We start from the raw sequence: 20062 nt of genomic DNA on the forward strand, positions 1-20062 counted from the left end.
ACGTTTACAGAAGGGCTGCGTGCCAGACCAGGTGCCGTTGGGGAAGCACATCCTCTCTGACGAACCAATCAAATCATAACCCTCAGAACAGCTGAAGTAAACCCTGGAGCGGATCCTGAAATCAGTTTGCTCCCTAAATCCATGTGACGGAACGCCAGGGTCGCCACAAGAACCAGCTGTGTCACCTATAGAGAGAGAGAGAGAGAGAGAAAGAGAGAGAGAGAGATGGGTAAGGGAGGGGAGGGAGGCAAGAGACAGATAGAAAGTGGGAGAGAGAGAGTTGAGAGAGAAAAAGAGACAGGTGGGGGAAGAGACAGACAGACAGACAGACAGACAGACAGACAGACAGACAGACAGACAGACAGACAGACAGACAGGTGAGATAGAGAGAGCATGACAGAGAGAGACAGACAGGCGAGATAGAGAGCGCAAGAGAGACAGACAGACAGGTGGGAGAGTGAGACAGACAGGTGAGAGGGAGAGACAGACAGACAGGTGGGGAAGAGAGAGAGAAGGAGACAGACAGGCGAGAGAGAGAGAGAGAGAGAGAGAGAGAGAGAGAGAGAGAGAGAGAGAGAGAGAGAGAGAGAGAGAGAGAGAGAGAGAGAGAGTGAAAAAGTTAGGTGTGTTCACTACATCACTAAAGGAATATTTCATTAAGAGTGATCAAGTGAAACTTTTGAATTTTAAATACGCTTTTACAGAGCGAGAGAGAAAAGAAGAGGAGATGAAGAAAGAGAAACAAATTTAAAAGAAAAAAGTCATCACTATTTATCACTGAAATGGATAAATGATTCTAAGACCATTACAAGGTGAAGCCACTACTGTGAGCTGAGCATATCCTTTCTACCTTTAATCTGAAAATGTGTAAATAACTTTAATTCACGTATACTGAGGGTTACTTGTGGGGTTTCCCAGGGCTCAGTGTTTGGACCATTGCAGTTTATTTGGTACATATATAATATACGTGAGGTTTCAAAAATATTAAAAGCCATACTATTTGCAGATGATACAAATTTACTTTGCTGTGGTAAGAATTTGGAACAACTTTTGGAAATAGTGGAAAAAGTCAAGTCAATTCAATTTTATTTGTATAGCCAAATATCACAAATTACAAATTTGCCTCAAGGGAACACAACATCCTGTCCTTAGACCCACATTCCCTAGAAAACAAAAACCCCTTTAACAGGGAGGAAAAAATAGGAAGAAACCTCAGGGAGAGCAACAGAGGAGGGATCTCTCTGACAAGGCAGACAACGTGCAATGGATGTTGTATTTACACAATTTGCAGAATACAACATTGAAAGAGGATAACAGAATTATAAAATATATGAAGACTATGATGAGGAGGATGCCAAGCAATGTCCAGATACCACCGAAACAGCCAAGGACCCGAGCCATGCAACCAGCATCACCAAGTAAATAAAAAAATAAACAAACAAACAAATCACACAGCTTAGTGAGAGAAGGATATAGCATGAAAACAGGATAAAAAAATTACATGGATTTATAAGATATATCAAAAGAATATGTGATTGGGGGCATGCCAAGCAGTATCCAGGTGGCGACCACCACCATCATGGAGACCTGGGAGGAGAATTGAGAATGCTAATGAGTCATTTTAAACTAAATTTATAATCTTTGGGAATCGTTTAACTAACTCACACAGGAAACTCATGATAAATGATATAGAAACTGAAAGAGTGTCTTGGAGTAATAATAGATGATGAATTATGCTGGAAGCCACATACTATAAATTATATCGAAGCTAAAATGTCAAAGTCAATCGCAATACTATATAAAGTCAAAGATGTTCTAAATCAAGTGCCGTTATACACGTTCTACTGTTCCTTTATAGTTCCAAGTGTGGGAATCACATCTTTATCCTTCAAAACTGAGCCATAATAATTGTAAATAAAACCACTTATAGGGAACCTACAAACTCACTAATTATCAAATAAAAGGTATTAAAATCCAAAGATTTCTTCAACTTTAAAATGGTTCAGATCATGTACTGAGCAAAAAATCAGTTACCAGATAGCATCCAAAAGCTGTTTCAGATAAGAGAAAGTCAACAGAATTTGACAGGAATTTGTATGTTCAAAAAACAATTAGTGAGGACAAATGTAAGATACCACTGCATCAGAGTCGAAGGAGTTAATTTATGAAACAACTGTAGTGAGTAAATGAAAATGTAGAATATTTAGTAGGTTTAAACGAATGTTTAACAATAACATATTGACCGGATATGGGACGGATGATCGGAGAGGGGATAGAAGAACAGGGTACAGGATGTGGAAGCTGTTTTTAATTTGTGTTGCTTTGCTTGTTTTGATTTGACCGCTTTGTTTCTTTTTCTTTTTTTTACTGTTTGAAGTTATTTCTGTTTGTGATATTCGTGGACAGGCTCTCAAGGTGCAGCCAAGGTGAGGAGGGTGTCCGTTTTGGGAACCTCAGAATTGCATCTCTGCTCTTCACAGATGATGTCGTTTTGTTGGCTTCATCAGAACATGACCTCCAGCACGCTGGGGCAGTTTGCAGCTGAGTGTGAAATGACCAGGATGAGAGCCAGCACCTCCAAGTCTGAGGCCATGGTTCTCTACTGGAAAGTGGTGGATTGCTCCCTCCGGGTTGGGGATGAGTTGTTGCCTCAAGTGAAGGAGTTCAAGTATCTCGGGGTCTTGTTCACGAGTGAGGGTAGGATGGAGCGGGAGATTGACAGGCGGATTGGTGCAGCATCGGCAGTAATGCGAACGTTGTACGGGACCGTTGTGGTGAGGAGGGAGCTGAGCCGGAAGGAAAAGCTCTCAATTCACCAGTCAGTCTTCGTTCCAACCCTCACCTATGGTCATGAGCTTTGGGTAGTGACCAAAAGGGTGAGATCACAGATACAAGCGGCTGAAATGAGTTTCCTCCGTAGGGTGTCTGGGCTCAGAGACAGGGTGAGGAGCTCAGACATCCGGGGGGGCTCGGAGGAGAGCCGCTGCTCCTTCGCGTCGAAAGGAGCCAGTTGGGGTGGTTGGGGCATCTGATTAGGATGCCTCCTGGGTGCCTTCCTTTGGAGGTTTACTGGGCACGGCCAACTGGGAGGAGACCCCGCGGCAGACCCAGAACTCGCTGGAGGGACTACATGTCCAATCTGGCCTGGGAACACCTTGGGGTCCCCCAGGAGGAGCTGGAGGGCGTTGCTGGGGAGAGGGATGTCTGGAATGCCCTAATTAGTTTGCTGCCACCGCGACCTGACCCCGGAGAAGCGGCTGATGATGGATGAATGAATGAATGAACGAATGATTGAAGTTACCTTTCGAGGTCAAACATAGTGTGTGTTAAAAGGGTAGGCATTACAAGTCTCTAATTCCTTTTAAGTGTCGTCTCAAAACTTTTCTTTTTATGAAAGCTTTTACAAACGTTTGATATTTGTTTTTATTGATACTGTTTTCATTTTTACTCTTATTTGCTCTTACTCTTATTTTTGCTTGGTGTGATTTTATCTGTTTTTTTTGTGAAGCACTTTGTAACATTGTTCTAGTGGGCCTAGGGTTAGAATGAGGTAGAAGTCTACTTGATGGATAGTGCCTTTCTTAGGATATGAGATGTTCCTAGTAGTGCGATCTTCTGTAGTTCTTGTATTCTGATGTTACCCGGGATCCTTTGGGTGTATTAGTATTATTATTATTATTATAAGCTGCAGCTTCAGCCTGCAGAAATCTTTAAGACGGGTTATTGTGATTTCTTTTTTTCTGACACCCCCCCCCCTTTCTTCCAATTGCATCTGACCAATTACCCTACTCTTCAGGGTTATTCCGGTCGCTGCTCCACCCCCTCTGCTGATCCGGGGAGGGCTGCAGACTACCACACGCTTCCTCCGATACATGTGGCGTCACCAGCCGCTTCTTTTCACCTGACAGTGAGGAGTTTCACCAGGGGGATGTAGCGCATGGGAGGATCACGCTATTCCCCCCAGTTCCCCCTCCCCCCAAACAGGTGCCCTGACAACCAGAGGAGGCGCTAGTGCAGCGACCAGAACACATACCCACATCTGGCTTCCCACCCGCAGACAGGGCCAATTGTGTCTGTAGGGACGCTCAACCAAGCCGGAGGCAACATGGGGATTTGAACTGCATCCCCGTGTTGGTAGGCAACAGAATAGACTGCTACACTACCCGCATTGTAAGGTTTTGAGTTGATGTAGTCAAGTATCTACCTCCTTGTTTTGTGTGTGTTTATGTACGTGTAAAATATGAATCTTGTAGATATGCAAAGTGGGAAATAAAAACCTCTCTCGAAAAAAGACCGAGGCCACTGCAACCTCCCGACCCGTGAACACTGGAACACCTGCTTGTAAATGTCACTGGTGCTGTTGGACTGTGCACATATGCTGGTGACAAGGGGCATATGTTTGACTTATTGGTATGCGTGTGTGTGTGTCTGCTACTTTGCTGTATGCGTATGTTGGTGCAAAGGTACATATCTTTGTGTGTGTATGTGTACATGCATGTGCAGATAGATGCATGCATGCATGTGTGTGTGTGTGTGTGTGTGTGTTTTAATGCCTTTTTGTCTGTGTGTTCCCGAGAGCATGCTCTGTCAGACTGAATCTGCTGACCAGGCGGCTTCTACAAGGGCAGAGGGAGGAACACACACCCAATGACCTAGCATCCACCCCTTTTATACACACTCACACACACCCACACACACGCACGCACACACACTCACACACACCCTCGTTCCCACATGGATACAGTACGGCCAGAAAAATATACGAGGACATCAATATTACGGGCCAGCATTTGCCCATCTTGGCGATCACGGTTACTGCGTTGGGTCGTATAAAACAGTATCACTGACATCATTGGAGTGTTTTCTGTTGCTTGTGAAGTAAGTTCCATCACAAATATACGGAAAAATATTTCACTTTACATATATTTCATTACATTAAATCATCAAATGTAGAATTATTTGTGATTTGAAATTCCGAATGCCTTATGTTGTCGGACTTGCATGACTGAGAACTGGGCCAGTGCCCGGGTGTAAAGTTGGTTTACTGAGGACGGTTTTAGTTAGCCGACTACTAACAACTACATCCAAGGGTAACGATTTTGCAACTTGCATGGCGGTTGACACCCTGGTCAACAAATGCAGTACAAAACAGCAAATGACAGAACTTCTTTGCATGTTTAAATACCTTAAAGCTTCTCACAGAAAGTTGAGTCAGTTCATCTGGGCACAAAGTATACCGAGAGAAACGTGTCATCACTCATCTTCATCACTCATCTAAGTGACCTCTTCAGTCTCAGCTGACGGCAGGTATCCCCATACCTGCCGTCAGCTGAGACTGAAGAGGTCACTTAGATGAGTGATGAAATGTTTCGCTCAGTAAACTTTGTGCCCAGATGAACTGACTCAACTTTCTGTGGTTTCCTCACCTGGATTATTGAGCATCAAGACTTACAGCTTCTCATTCATCCAATCTCCATAAAGACTTTTTTTTTCCAATTCAGGGTCATGAGTGGCCAGAGTTTACCCCAGTAAGCACCGGGCATAAAGTAGGATGATATACGGGCCGGAGTCCCAGTGCATTTCAGGACTAACAAACACATACTCCAACTCATATTCTATGCATCCATCCATTATCCGAACCGCTTATCCTGCTCTCAGGGTAGCGGGGATAGTGGAGCCTATCCCAGCAGTGATTGGGCGGCTGGCGGGGACACACCCTGGACAGGCCGCCAGGCCATCAAATCAGCTGACAGACACAGACACACACACAGACACATACACATTCATACCTAGGGACAATTTAGTACGGCCGATTCACCTCACTTACATGTCTTTGGACTGTGGGAGGAAACCGGAGCACCCGGAGGAAACCCACACAGACACGGGGAGAACATGCAAACTCCATACAGAGGACAACCCGGAACGATCCCAAAGGTTGGACTACCCCGGGGCTCAAACCCAGGACCTTCTTGCTGTGAGGCGACCACGCTAACCACTGCGCCACCGTACCGCCCTCATATTTTACACGATGGGCAAATCAGAGGCTCTATTCTCCTAATCTGCTTATCTTCATATTTCCAATTACAGGGGGAACATACAGTCTTCACACATGAAGGCTGGGATCACGCCCAGGTGGTGATCACCAGGTTATCCTATTAACCCAGAGTTTTTTAGACGTGAAGAAATCCGCGAGTACAGCATCTCGTCATTATGAAAGGTAACATGTGAGAGGGCGATCTGATAAGTAGATCAGTTTTTCTCTGTGAATATTGGTGCACGCACGCACTCACATGCACACACACACACATACACAATAAAAGACACACTAAAGACTACCTCCCTCTTTCTCTTTCTTGCTGTCTCTCTGTCACAGTACCAAAGTCACCATGTAGCCTCAGGTATATCGGGTCCCAGCAGGGAGCGCTACCCATCTACCTGATGTCACTGGTGTGTGTGAGTATCTACGTGTGTATGTGTGTGCAAGTATCACAGGGGGAAAGAACTATGTTGAAACTAATCTTTTTGTCATTTCCCTCAGGTGACTTTGAAACAATCACTAATCGGTCACCCCCCCGTTCCCCTGACACACACACAATGCCACCGATATAGAGAGATGTTGGCCCTACTCTGGCCCGTATTGACACACGGGCGACAGGGGCCGGGGCCCCATGGCGCTGGGCTCGAGACGTCACGACTCTCTCTCATCGGATCTCATCAATACATTGGTGCACAGTTGAGGGTTTTGGTCTTAGTGCGGGAACGGCGGGAGGACAAATCAGCGAGTTTATTTTCTATTTGCTCTTTTACCAGTGAAACTGAAAAAAAAAACTGCCATAATCTTAGATATAAAAATGGTGGACATCAAAATTACTAATATCTAGAATAAGAAAATAAAAAAAAAAAAATCAACTAATTTTGGAGTTGATGCGGATTTGAATAGAACAGAAGTAAAGGAGTTTGACAGACATGGGTGTAGAAACCAAAAAAAAGAAAAGAATGTGGAGCTGTTCAAGGCCTCAAAGTTTGTAGAAATTTAAACTCTCGTGATATAAACAGTATGCTGCTGCCCTTTCAGGAGAACAAATCAATGAATCGATCACTAAATCAATCAGTCAATCAATCAACCAATCCAACCATCCATCTATCCCTCCGGTCTATCTATCTATCCTTGGATTAGCTGAGGAAAGTGTAATAAGTCAGTGTACGCATGCCAAAGAAACTTACGATTAAATGGCACAGAATCAACATTAGCTGCTTGCAAAGGAGTTCAGCTGTGGAGGTAATATTGCTACCACAGTCAACCCATGTACACCAAGAATCTGCTACAGACCTGGCAAATAGAGACTGTTGTCCGTTTCCTTCAACCATTATCTTCTGACGCAACCTAGGATATACTATACCCAGCTGGCAACCTACCTCTCTGGCTGTCCATCCATCCCTTCCACTATCTCTCCATACTATTATGAGTGGGTAGAGAAGCTGTGTTATTAGCGTGAAAGGGAACACGTAGCCCTCCACGCTCCGCCGAGTGTCTACATGAGGATGTTTCGCTTTTCATCTCATCTACTGTCCCTCTCGCTCTCTTGGCCTGATAAGAAGAAGTTTAAAAAGTGTGCTTCCCTGAAAAAAAGGTGGAAACATTACCAGAGCAGAAGGGCATCGGGGCACTCCACATCCCATTTAGCTGACAGGTCCTAGATGACTCCCCTTTCAGCTGTCTTCCTCCTAGACACGAGTATCGAACCGTTGAGCCGAATGTAAACTTCTCTCCACTCAACACACCGTTAGGGGGGGAGCCTGGATGACCACAGTCTACAACTAGAGACAGAGGAAGACAGGGAGAGATAGAAAGAGAGAGATGATTAGATGATAGATACAGAACACGGACTATTCTCAACTCAACACATTGCAAAGATGAGCACTAGTAGACAGTCGACCACTACAGATGGATAGAAAGACGGTGGGGATGGATAGGGACACACACACACACACACACACACACACTCGAATACTGCTGGCTATAAAATATTTTTGGGTAATTTTAACAAACTGAACAAGGACAGTCCATCCAAATTCACCACCATCCACAAATATTCCATAGTCTATAAATACATGCCTTCTGATTTGTGTTTTTGAGTGTAAAACATTAATTATTTTGAAACAATATGTGCACATTTTCAAATCAGTCTTTTAAAGCTACATTATGCATGTTTGGCAGTAGTGGTTGCGAGCATTACTTCAACAGGCTTGATGACAAAGTGCCTTTTTTGCCTACTGCCATGTAATATATTGAGTTAATACATATATATATATATATAAAGCAAGAGTGTATGTTTGTATGTTCACTTAAAACTCCAGAAATACTCATTGTAGAACAAAAAGAAAGGTATATTTAGAATCAGCACTTTCCAAGGATAGCACAGTTCGAAAAATATTTCAAATAACAAGTAAAAAATTGTATTTATTTGCGAAAGACGCATTCCAACGATGCTTTGTGGAGACTTCTGGCAAATCCTTCCAGTGGTCAAGGGAGATACTACACCTAACATTGTCAATGCTAGCCTGAAGGCACACAATGTGGTTTACCCTGAGGCACTTGAGCACTGAGCGATTAATACACACATTGGCAAAGAAGCTTGATTAATGGATTGAAAATTATGACATCTGATCATTTTTGTTAATAACATTCGTTTATTCGACATTCGTTTATCACATCGAATATATCATAAATTCTCCTGTATTTCATCATCGATTATATCGTAAAGATCAGATCATGCTGGTTGTTTTGGTGAGAAGATTTTTCCTGGGCGACGCCGGGTACCTCTCCTGGTACTTTTATATAGAACTAATTGCACCCACATCAAGTAGTTTCACTGCTAGAGCCTCAAGTGGTCTGGTATGACCAGTCATCTCACAGTCTTCTTGGCTATTATTTTACATGTCTGGTCTCACCATACTGTCAGTTGTTGTCTGGTCTCACCATACTGTAAGTAACGTCTTCAGTAGTTTTGAAGAGGTTAACACATGGCAGAAGACCAAAAACACTATCAAATAGAAATATCGAAAGCACTCAGTAAGTACCGCTCACAGCTAGCAAACACGGCTACTCTACCAAACTTGCGTAGTGTAGCTTTACACTAAAGAAGACTGTTCTTCACATTTGTGGGTAACGTGGCATTTATTGCCCGAGTTTGAAGAGTTGTTTTGCACACACGCATGTGAATTTGTTTCTGTTTATCACCCACAGCAGATGTGTAAAATAAAAATCCACATATGCAAAGGCTCTTCCTTTTTTTTTGTTATTTATGGAAGACTAGAAATAGCCGCGACCCTGGGTAAGGATAAGCGGTTTGGATAATGGATGGATGGATGGACATAGCCAAGGCATACGGCTGCCCTCTAGTGGTGGTGGGTGTAAGGACAGGTACTCAGAGTATACGGAGACTCCACTTGTGTTGCACAAGTTAAGGTTCACCAGGGACCAATTACAACCAAACAAAGTCTCAGCCTTCACTATTGAACCTTGAGGCTAATTTTTTTTTGTGGCTTTTTCCTCCTCTTTTTCTCCCCAACTGTACTTGGCCAACTACCCCACTCTTCCAAGCCGTCCCGGTCGCTGTTCCAACCCCTCTGCTGATCCGGGGAAGGCTGCAGACTACCACATGCCTACTCCAATACATGTGGAGTCGCCAGCTGCTTCTTTTCACCTGACAGTGAGGAGTTTCACCAGGGGGACGTAGCGTGGGGGACGATCATGCTACTCCCCCCGGCTCCCCCTCCCCCCTGAACAGGCGCCCAACTGACCAGAGGAGGCGCCAGTGCAGCGACCAGGACACATACCCACATCCACCTTCCCACCTGCAGACATGGCTAATTGTGTTTGTAGGGACGCCCGGCCAAGGTAACACTGGGATTCGAACTGGCGATCCCCGTGTTGGTAGGCAATGGAATAGACTGTTATGCTACCCAGACGCCCCCTTGTGGTTAACTTATGGGCACTGCACTGGAGGAGGAAGCGAGGCCACAAAGAACATTTATATGCACTTCACAGAAAGTTGAATCAGTTCATTTGGACTTTCTGGACTTTGAACTTTCGATGATTTTCTTACTTGGATTATTGAGCATACATAAAGACGTTATATGCACTTTCTCAGCAATAGCGGAAGGGAAACCTCGAGCCTTGATATGAACAGTATTGCACAAAGTACATCAGGCAGGGTACAGGGTGTGATTTCTCTGTGTAGTAGAGGGAGGAAATTATAAGGCTGACAAGGTACTGAAAACAGCCATTTCATGTCGGGGCGTAAATGTGTTCGCAGCATATGGCGGCTCAGATGCTATGGACTAATTAAGAAGGGTCGGCATTTATGTCAGAAAGAGTGGAAGAACGAAAGACGAGTCAGGTAATATTTCTTCCTACAGTTGAAGGTGATGGGGGCGGGGTGCATGTTGAGGCTGACCTTGACTGATAAGTATTTAGACAGATGGTGTGAATGTGAAAATGAAATACGTTCAACTTGAGAATTACAATGACATCAAAGAAGGAGGAAACTTCTGGAGAGAACTGACTCAACATGGATTAACAGTTGGCAATTAGAAAACACCACTCAGCCTTACAGACTGGAGAAATAACAAAGGGAGTCAGACGTTCTCCTGAGCGCATATGAGGAAGAAGCAGCACAAGTAATGACCATCACCGTTGGCTCAGAGGGCATCACAAACTGCATTTTGTGATCCTAAAGTAAGTATTGGAATCACGCAGAGAAAAAAATACCATCAACAAACAGCAGACATATAGACAAGGATGTCAGGGATGGCGTACTAACCTATACACTCAGGCAGGGGTTTGTCCCAATGTCCAGTGGGTTGGCAGGTTAGCACGGGTGATCCAAACAGGTAATACCCGGGGTTACAGTCATAGAAAACCACTGTGCCGAAGGTGAAGTTCCCATGTTCGATTTTACTCTGCCGGATGGAATTGGCCGGAATACCTGGATCTGAACAATTCACCACTGTACACATGTAGAGAGAGAGCGAGAGAGCAAGAGAGAGTGAGAGAGAGAGAGAGAGAGAGAGAGAGAGAGAGAGAGAGAGTAAGAGAGGCAACAGACACACATGTACTCACATGTGTGTGCAAACACATATACACACATATACACACAGATAGAGAAATGAAGAGAAATGTGTTATTTGGTATGACCTGGAGAGAGACATTTCTTTTCCCTCTCAGCATTGTTGATTGTGTGCTTTAATAATGGATAAGCTGTTGAAGGTCAAAACTGCATGAGAATGTACTTGTTAATAATAATAATAATAATAAATATGTTTATAGAAATTTTCTAAAGCTCAAGGAAAATTCCCAGGGATAAAAAAAAAAAAAAAACAGCATCGCAAAATCAAAAAGAGTAGAGAGCTCTACAAGAATGGGACAAACACAGGACATACAGCAGCGATGATGAAACGATGAAAACATGACATCAAATAAGCCATTAAACGACAAGTTAAAACCACACAGGCGACAGAGAACTGGGAGCGAGAGAGGTAAAAAAATTTGAGCTGAAAACAGATGGTGTGGTAGCTGTCCTTAGGGAGAGGGGCAGTTGTTCTAGTTCTAAAGCCTCGGGGGCAACAACACAGGAAGCCCCATCACCAAATGTATGTCGGTGAGTTTTTGCGTTGGTGAGAATAGGACCGGCCTCAGAGGAGATAGCTGGGTGTGCGCATATGTACAAGTCGCAAATTATTCATCACTCTGAAGGTCAATAGCAGGATCTTGTAATGTATCATAGACTTGATGGAGCACCATATGGGTTAAGACATCAGTTATCCAATTCATCCTCAGGATAGATAGGATGGGGTAGGATGGATTCACATCAATCCATCCTAACCCAAAAATCTGTACAAAGCATTTTCCCCTCGCATTTTCCAAAATACCCAGAACTCAGTCCAACGTTCTCTGGATTTGAATAAATTTCTGTTTATTTTTTTGCTATTTACTGGCATCCACAGCCTCCTACTGGTGCAATCAATCAGGATTTAACAGATACCATCTACATCTTCCATGGCAGTGATACTCAGTCATGTGCCACGGAGGGCTGCGTATGTGCTGGCTTTCTTTCCAACCCATCACTAGAGACCTCTGAAGTGTTGTGGGGGCTCTCACATTACATCTGGATCCATTTATATTTTTCGACTATGGTGAAAAGGAATAGGTTTTTTTTCCAGATCCTGTTCATCAATCATTCCACTTTTGAATCATAAAGAGCACTATAAGTAGAAATTACATATGACCAAGGCTCAGCGTTTTCGGTTTTTACCGATTTTCACTGAAAAATACCCATGTTTTTTAAAAGGAGCAGATCGGTTTAAACTGATTTTCACCTGGATTTTATGTTTCCATGGAGCCAAAAGTTGTTCCTGTTTGTGTGAGGTTATGTAACAGTGTTCTCTTGTGGCGAAATTTGGCATGCTGGATGGCTTTGAAAAATAAAAACCGAAAACGCTGAGCCTTGAATATGACTAAGTTATTACATATTTTACACATAAGGGAATTTTTAAAATATATTTTGCAAACAACCATGGTGCTGATGTTGTGTCACTAGGCAACAAGAGGGATCACTGGTAGTGTCCTGCACGTAAACTTCAGGGGCAGATAAAGCTTATAGTCACTGTTGGGTGAAAACCCCGTACCAGCAAATTTGCCAGTTTTATTTGCATTACGTAAACCAAATGTACAGACGGGTGACAAATTGAAGGAAAAACCAACATAAAGTGTCTTAGTGAGGTGTTGGGCCACCACGAGCCTCCAGAACAGCTCCAGTGCTCCTTGTCATAGATTCTACAAGTCTCTGAACTCTACTGGGGGGATGGACACCATTCTTCCAAAAGATATTCCCTCATTTAGTGTTTTGATGATGGAGAGCGCTGCCTAACACGTTGGTCCAAAATCTCCCATAGGTGTTCAACTGGGTTGAGATCTGGTGACTATGAAGGCCATAGCATGTGATTTACATAATTTTCATCCTCATCAAACCATTCAGTGACCCCTTGTGGCCTGTGGATGGGGGCATTGTCATCCTGGAAGAGACCACTCCCATCAGGATAGGAATGGCTCCTCATACCATAAAGGTGATCACTTAGAATAACTTCCTATTGATTTGCAGTGACCCTTCCCTCTAAGGGGACAAGTGGACCCAAACCATGACAGGAAAATGCCCCCACAGCATAACAGAAGCCACAGACCCCTTCACTGTAGGGGTCAAGCATTCAGGTTTTTCCTTTCATTTGTCACCCGTCTGTATATGTTCCCCTTTAAGACTTGTGAATGCCTCGGTGTACACAGACAAATGAAAAGTGTTTTTTACATAGACTGTGAAAACATAATGTTTGATTACAATAAGGTGAAAAAGTAATAATGTTTTTGTCTTTGTTTTTTAACTCCCTGATAAGTTAGCTACTTTGCAGATGTATGGTTTTCACCTTACGGTTACATTATGCTATGCTAACAACTGTTGGGGATTTTTTTAATACAGCTTCAAAATCAGTCAGAATCCATCTCAACCAATGTGGAAATGCACAAGAAAGCAATCCTCAAATGTGAAAAGAGTCAGTATTAGTGTAGGACATATTTAATGGCAATTATTATACACCCCAAGGCATTTGTACATTGGACTGAAGCAGGGCTGTATCTGGAATCCTTTATTTTGGCATGAAATTTACATTTCATTTTAGAGGTCTCTTTCAACTGATTTCAGCAACTAACACACCCTCAACCAGATGTAGGAAAAATACCGCTGGTGTAGTTTTGGGGAGGAAAGAAAACCTGCATATACAAGCTCTCAATGGTGCATGACTTAGTATTGATAGATAATGGAAATTTGACAATTTTGCCATTTAACATTTTTCTCATCGAATTAAATTTGATTTTTTTTCTTGTGTTTTTATCTGCTACTACTACTACTACTTTCGGCTGCTCCCATTAGGGGTCACCACAGCGGATCATCCGTTTCCATTTTTTTCTGTCCTCTGCATCCTCCTCTGTCACACCAGCCAACTGCATGTCCTCCCTCACCACATCCATAAACCTCCTCTTTGGCCTTCCTCTTTTCCTCTTCCCTGGCAGCTCCATATTCAGCATCCTTCTCCCAATATACCCAGCATCTCTCCTCCACACATGTCCAAGCCATCTCAATCTTGCCTCTCTTGCTTTGTCCCCAAACTGTCCAACCTGAGCTGTCCCTCTAATATACCCGTTCCTAACCCTGTCCTTCTTCGTCACTCCCAATGAAAATCTTAGCATCTTCAACTCTGCCACCTCCAGCTCCACCTCCTGTCTTTTCATCAGTGCCACTGTCTCCAAACCATACAACATAGCTGGTCTCACAACCATCTTGTAAACCTTCCCTTTAACTCTTGCTGGTGTCCTTCTGTCACAAATCACTCCTGACACTCTTCTCCACCCACTCCACCCTGCCTGCACTGTCTTCTGCACTCCCCGTTACTTTGGACAGTTGACCCCAAGTATTTAAACTCATACGCCTTCGTCGCCTCTACTCCTTGCATCCTCACCATTCCACTGTCCTCCCTCTCATTCACACATACGTATGTACTCCGTCTTGCTCCTACTGACTTTCATTCCTCTTCTCTCCGGTGCATACCTCCACCTCCCCAGGCTCTCCTCAATCTGCACCCTACTCTCACTACAGATCGCAATGTCATCCGCAAACATCATAGTCCACAGAGACTGCTGCCTGATCTTGTCCATCAACCTGTCCATCACCAGTGCAAACAAGAAAGGGCTCAGAGCTGATCCTTGGTGTAATCCCACCTCCACCTTGAACCCATCTGTCATTCCAACAGCACACCGCACCCCTGTCACACTTCCCTCGAACATATCCTGCACTACTCCTACATACTTCTATGCAACTCCTGACTTTCTCATACAATACCACACCTCCTCTCTCGGCACCCTATCATATGCTTTCTCTCAATCCACAAAGACACAATGTAACTCCTTCTGGCCTTCTCTATACTTCTCAATCAACATTCTCAAAGCAAACATCGCATGTGTGGTGCTCTTTCATGGTCTGAAACCATACTGCTGCTCGCTAATCATCACTTGTGTTTTTATGTTTTTTATATTAATTTGTGATATTTTTATCCCATCCATTCATCCATTATCCAAGCCGCTTAACCGAATTCGGGTCGTGGGGTTCTGGAGCCTATCCCTGCAGTCATTGGGCGGTAGGCGGGGAGACACCCTGGACAGGCCGCCAGGCCATCACAGGGCCCACACATTCACACCTAGGGACAATTTAGTAATTAATTAATTTTTTGTGTGAATTTTAATTGAACTTATGTGAGCAACCCACTGAGCCAAGTTCCTTGTATGTGCATAATACCTTGGCAAATAAAACTGGTTTTGATTCAGATTCTGAGTTGGACTTAGTTTGGGTTAAAGAGGGTATTTAAAGGGTGCTACAACAGGAGCTGGTCAGAGGGTCCTGGATCCAGTCCAGTGCATGTGTCATTCGAGTTCCTCCTCATTAACCACATATCCCATTTGGAGATGTGCATGATTAACCTGCACTCTTATTTATTAAGTACCGTAACTTGACTTTTTTTTCCTGGACACTGTTGACCTGCATGTACTATTTGAGTACAAGATATCTGGCTACTGTGAATGTTCAAAAACAATTTTTGGCCGAAGATTGAAATACCACTGTAATATCAATAGGTTCATTTGAATTAGGCCAAACGATACAAACTCATTAATTAAAACTCATAAATTGAGGATGGGCGAAAGTGAACTGGGGCACAGGACAAATTGAGGATGCTCATAGTAGAACGCTGTCTTGGCTTTTTCCGGTTGCAATGCTTTTTAGGGCCAGAGGGAACAAACAGACAGTGGTAGATTTTCAGGAATACTACAAGGGTGAGATGAATGTGGAAATATAAGCAGTAAAGTAAGTCGACTTTACAAGCAAGTTATAGTAAAACAGGATATAGTTAATCAGGGTAAGGGTTAAAGTAGCATTGAGAGCGAGGGGAAAAATAGGGTTAGGGGTTAACAGACTTAACTTTTCTCCCCACCTTTACACGTTGGGGGCGGGTGGCTCCACTGGCGGTTGGCCTGGCACTGAGCGCGTGCAGGCCCCTCCATCTCATATCCACGGTTACATACAAAGCTGACCACGTCATTAAGGTTAAAGCCACTGCCCACCGTGCGACCATATATGGGACTTCCTGGATGGCCACAGCTGATGGCTACGGGAGAGAGGCAGACAGAAAATTATGTCAAAGAATGGGGAATTTAAAAAAAAATCAATATATTCAATGTCAACAATGTAGTACTAATATGACAACCGTACAAAGCACTCATGAACCAAATTCAGACCTCCATGGGATTTGTATTGCAGGATGATGTGCATAATGACACTGATCACATCTGACTACCTGCATGCAGGTGGGAGGATGTGTGCAGCTTCTTCTTCTTATTTTTTGTAAATATATTTTATTGATTTTCAAATTGTTTATCCCACAAGAATGACAAAACATGTATGACTTCAAATCATCTACTCATCCCCCAGATACAGACTATTATTCATCACATATGTTAACGAACTAAAAAGCCCACTCCCATCCCTACCACCCTACCCACCCACCCACCCACCCAACCACTCATAGGATCACAGGTTACAGAATACATTTAGGGAACGAAGGGAAAACATAATCAAATAATTGTATTAATTATTCAAACTAACAGAAAAAAGATGAAGGTGGGGGCCGGGAGGGAGAATGCTCATTCTAACCTACTCTTTCAAGGGGTTCCTGTAGAGTCATAGAAATCCAGAAAGGGCCTCCATATCTTAGCAGAGGTTCCAGATGACCCTTTCAGTGTGTATTTAATGTTCTCTAGATGTAAGAAATGCATAACATCTCTGACCCAATGAGAAAAGGATGGAGGAGCGCGCTGTCCGTTTTAAAATGATAAAACGTCTGGCGAGCAGTGTGGTGAAAGCTGTGATGACATGGGCTTTACTTGGTAAGAGTGTGCAGCTTCTTCTGACATTGAAAAACATCTATTAAGTGTATAAAACCCACTCCATCAACGTGGACCATTTTGGGCTCGATAGCAGATGCAGGTTACTTGCCCTCTGTAACCATCAATACCATTTACCGACATCTTCTTCGGCAGTCCATCGAAACGATGATGACTGTGATGCAGTTTAAGCTCGGCAAGCACGCCTGTGGGCCATCAGGCCCACGTTAGAGCGACAGCATCTCCAACAATTGTCACAGACGAGTGTTGTTTGAGTGGTTCCCATGTTGGTAGAGTTCCATTTACCAACATGAGAAATACTCAGTTAATTAAAAACTACCATGCTGGTCCACCTCCACTCATACTAACACCACTCAGACCAGGGGTAGGATACAAGTTACAAGTAATAGAGTACTTGATTACTAATGAAAAACTTCATCATTCATTAGGTAGAGTTTGTGCTCTTTCCGAGGGACTGTGCAACGGCTTTGCAGACGGTAACTCATTTCTGTGCAGGTTTTTATGAGCAAGGTTTTTTTTTAACCCCCCCTTTTCTCCCCAATTGTACCTGGCTAATCACCCTGCTCTCTGAGCCGTCCCGGTCGCTGCTCCACCCACTCTCTGCCGATCCGGGGAGGGCTGCAGACTACCACATGCCTCCTCCGATACATGTGGAGTCACCACCTGCTTCTTTTCACCTGACAGTGAGGAGTTTCACCAGGGGGACGCAGCGTGGGAGAGGATCGCAATATTTCCCCCAGTTCCCTTCCCCCCCTAACAGGCACCCCGACCAACCAGGAGGCGCTAGTGCAGCGACCAGGACACATACCCACATCCAGCTTCCCACCCACAGATACGGCCAATTGTGTCTGTAGAGACACTCGACCAAGTCGCAGGTAACACGGGGATTCAAACTGGCGATCCTCGTGTTTGAAGCCATTGGAATAGACCGCTATGCTACCCGGACGTCCCTTGAGCAAGGTTATTTTAAGTGTTAGCACAAATCAAGTGACTGCCTAAGATATTTTAACCAGAAATGCCTTTTTCTTCTGCCACTGTGTTGATTCAGATACAACTGACCAGTGAGTCGCTGTAAATGCAGTCGCAGCTTGAGTGAACGTTTTAATACCGCATGACAAAATGTCTGACTGCCGCTCCTTTTCCTAATCTGGTGGGGAAAAAAAACAATTAAAAAGAAAATAAAGATTAAAAAAAAACCTGTGACCAGAAATCAATATGAAGATCTAATCTGGACCACAAAAATTAAAAAGAAGATCCCCTTAAATTCAGATGTGTACTTCGGAGATCAGATCTTGGCCACAAGGAGTTAATCCAACTTTAGGAAGTTTTTCCTGCTTTGGAAAGCTGCAGAGGAACTCACATCTGCTTGCCAAAGCAGCAAACATCTCCACATGGACACACAGATCTTCAGACCAGCCCCATCGGACTGATGGAATACGGGATTGAGGGGTTATCTGTTGCTATTTGGGAGACCTCGCTCATGCCCCCATCTGGTGTCATTCAGTCTGAAAGACGGTCGCCCTATGCAATTAGTTTGGCATAATGGAGTGTCCTTTGCCTGTGTTTGCCCCCATGAATCATAACTGTTCAGTCTATCGCCTTCATCCAATGAGTCAACATATAGTGCATACAGTGTGTGTCTTTGTGTGTGTGTGTGTGTGTGTGTGTGTGTGTGTGTGTGTGTCAGTTTGCTTGTCCCCTCTCCTCATTGTGCTGACTACAGTGTTTTCATCTTTGTGTAAACAGGAAGACGGTGTCTCTCTCTCTCTCTCTCTCATCTGCCTCTCTAACTCCTAATCTCTGTCCGTCTCATGGCCTCTTACTCCAAAGCCCTCACTAACTCGGGAGGAAGGTGAAGAGGAGAGGAGAGCGGGAAGGATATGGGGGGGGGGGATTAGGAGAGTGGGGTCTGATGAGTAGTAGAGGAAAGGAGAGGACAGGAGGGAGGAGACGGCAGGCGGAAAAGACAAGGGGAGAGGAGGAGGGAAATACAAAGGAACAGAGAGGAGTGGGGGAAGGAGAAAGGGGGGAGAGACGAGGACAGGAGGGACGACAGGGGAGGAGGCATGCCAAGGTCTTTTTTCAGTTGATCACGTAGAATCAGAAGCGTTTGTTTGTTTGCCTAAGATACCAATTTATCTGACACCCGTCAGCATACCCAGGGGGGCACGAGACCAACACACACACATACACACTCTCTCTCTCTCTCTCTCTCTCTCTCTCTCTCTCTCTCTCTCTCTCTCTCTCTCTCTCTCTCTCTCTCTCTCACTCTCTCTCTCTCTCTCTCTCTCTCTCACTCTCTCTCTCTCTCTCTCTCTCTCTCTCTCTCTCGCTCTCTCTCACACATACAGGAGCATGCATGCGGACTCCGTCTCATAATCATTCAGTGTTTGTGTCTCTAAACAAGAGCCTCTCATCTCCATAATTACAGTATAATTTGGTTCTGAAATTATTTCCCTCAATAACTACTGCATGAATAACCTCAATAAAAGCTGAGACGCACACAGATACACAAACCTGCCGTGGAACAACACAGAGACACGAATACATATGCCAGCACACACAAATGTACGCATAGCGAGACATGCATATACTGCATAAATACATAACTGTACTATACCAAGTATAATAAACATATTTTCTCAATTCTGGTCATTCTCAACAAGAGGTTGGGGAAAAAATGAGTTCTCTCTCCCCTCATACGAGTCTTTCATCCCGGCTAGAGGCAAATACCAAAATATATTACCTTCATATTCACACCAGTGTTACAATTAGTTTGCTTTGAGTGTGAATGTTAGCCGTTAGCGTGGGCGGACACGTATCCACCCCACCTCGGTACTGTCCAGTTGTTTTCCTGAAAACATTCAGACTGTTCCCAGCAAGCATCCCAATTTCAGAGGATGTCCACAGCGGACCGGGCGCGCCGAAACCTTCTGTTCCATCCCCGAGCACAGCTATTTATTTCACCCACACAACTGCTGATGTGCCCCGTGGCTCCTG

General features: G+C 44.1%; 1 protein-coding gene across 1 annotated transcript in view; it reads right to left on the minus strand.

Moving 5' to 3' along the window:
* Positions 1-20062, minus strand: part of LOC130128423 (CUB and sushi domain-containing protein 3-like) — a 502508-nt gene that overhangs the window by 21794 nt on the left and 460652 nt on the right. Inside the window, exons 56-59 of the mRNA XM_056298036.1 lie at positions 16093-16266; positions 10827-11012; positions 7645-7818; positions 3-185 (exon numbers count right to left, since the gene is read on the minus strand). Coding sequence (XP_056154011.1) covers positions 3-185; positions 7645-7818; positions 10827-11012; positions 16093-16266 — 717 coding nt within the window. The remainder of the gene's footprint in view (positions 1-2; positions 186-7644; positions 7819-10826; positions 11013-16092; positions 16267-20062) is intronic.

The sequence above is a fragment of the Lampris incognitus genome, chromosome 18, assembly GCF_029633865.1.
Source record: "Lampris incognitus isolate fLamInc1 chromosome 18, fLamInc1.hap2, whole genome shotgun sequence".
Lineage (NCBI taxonomy): Eukaryota > Metazoa > Chordata > Actinopteri > Lampriformes > Lampridae > Lampris > Lampris incognitus.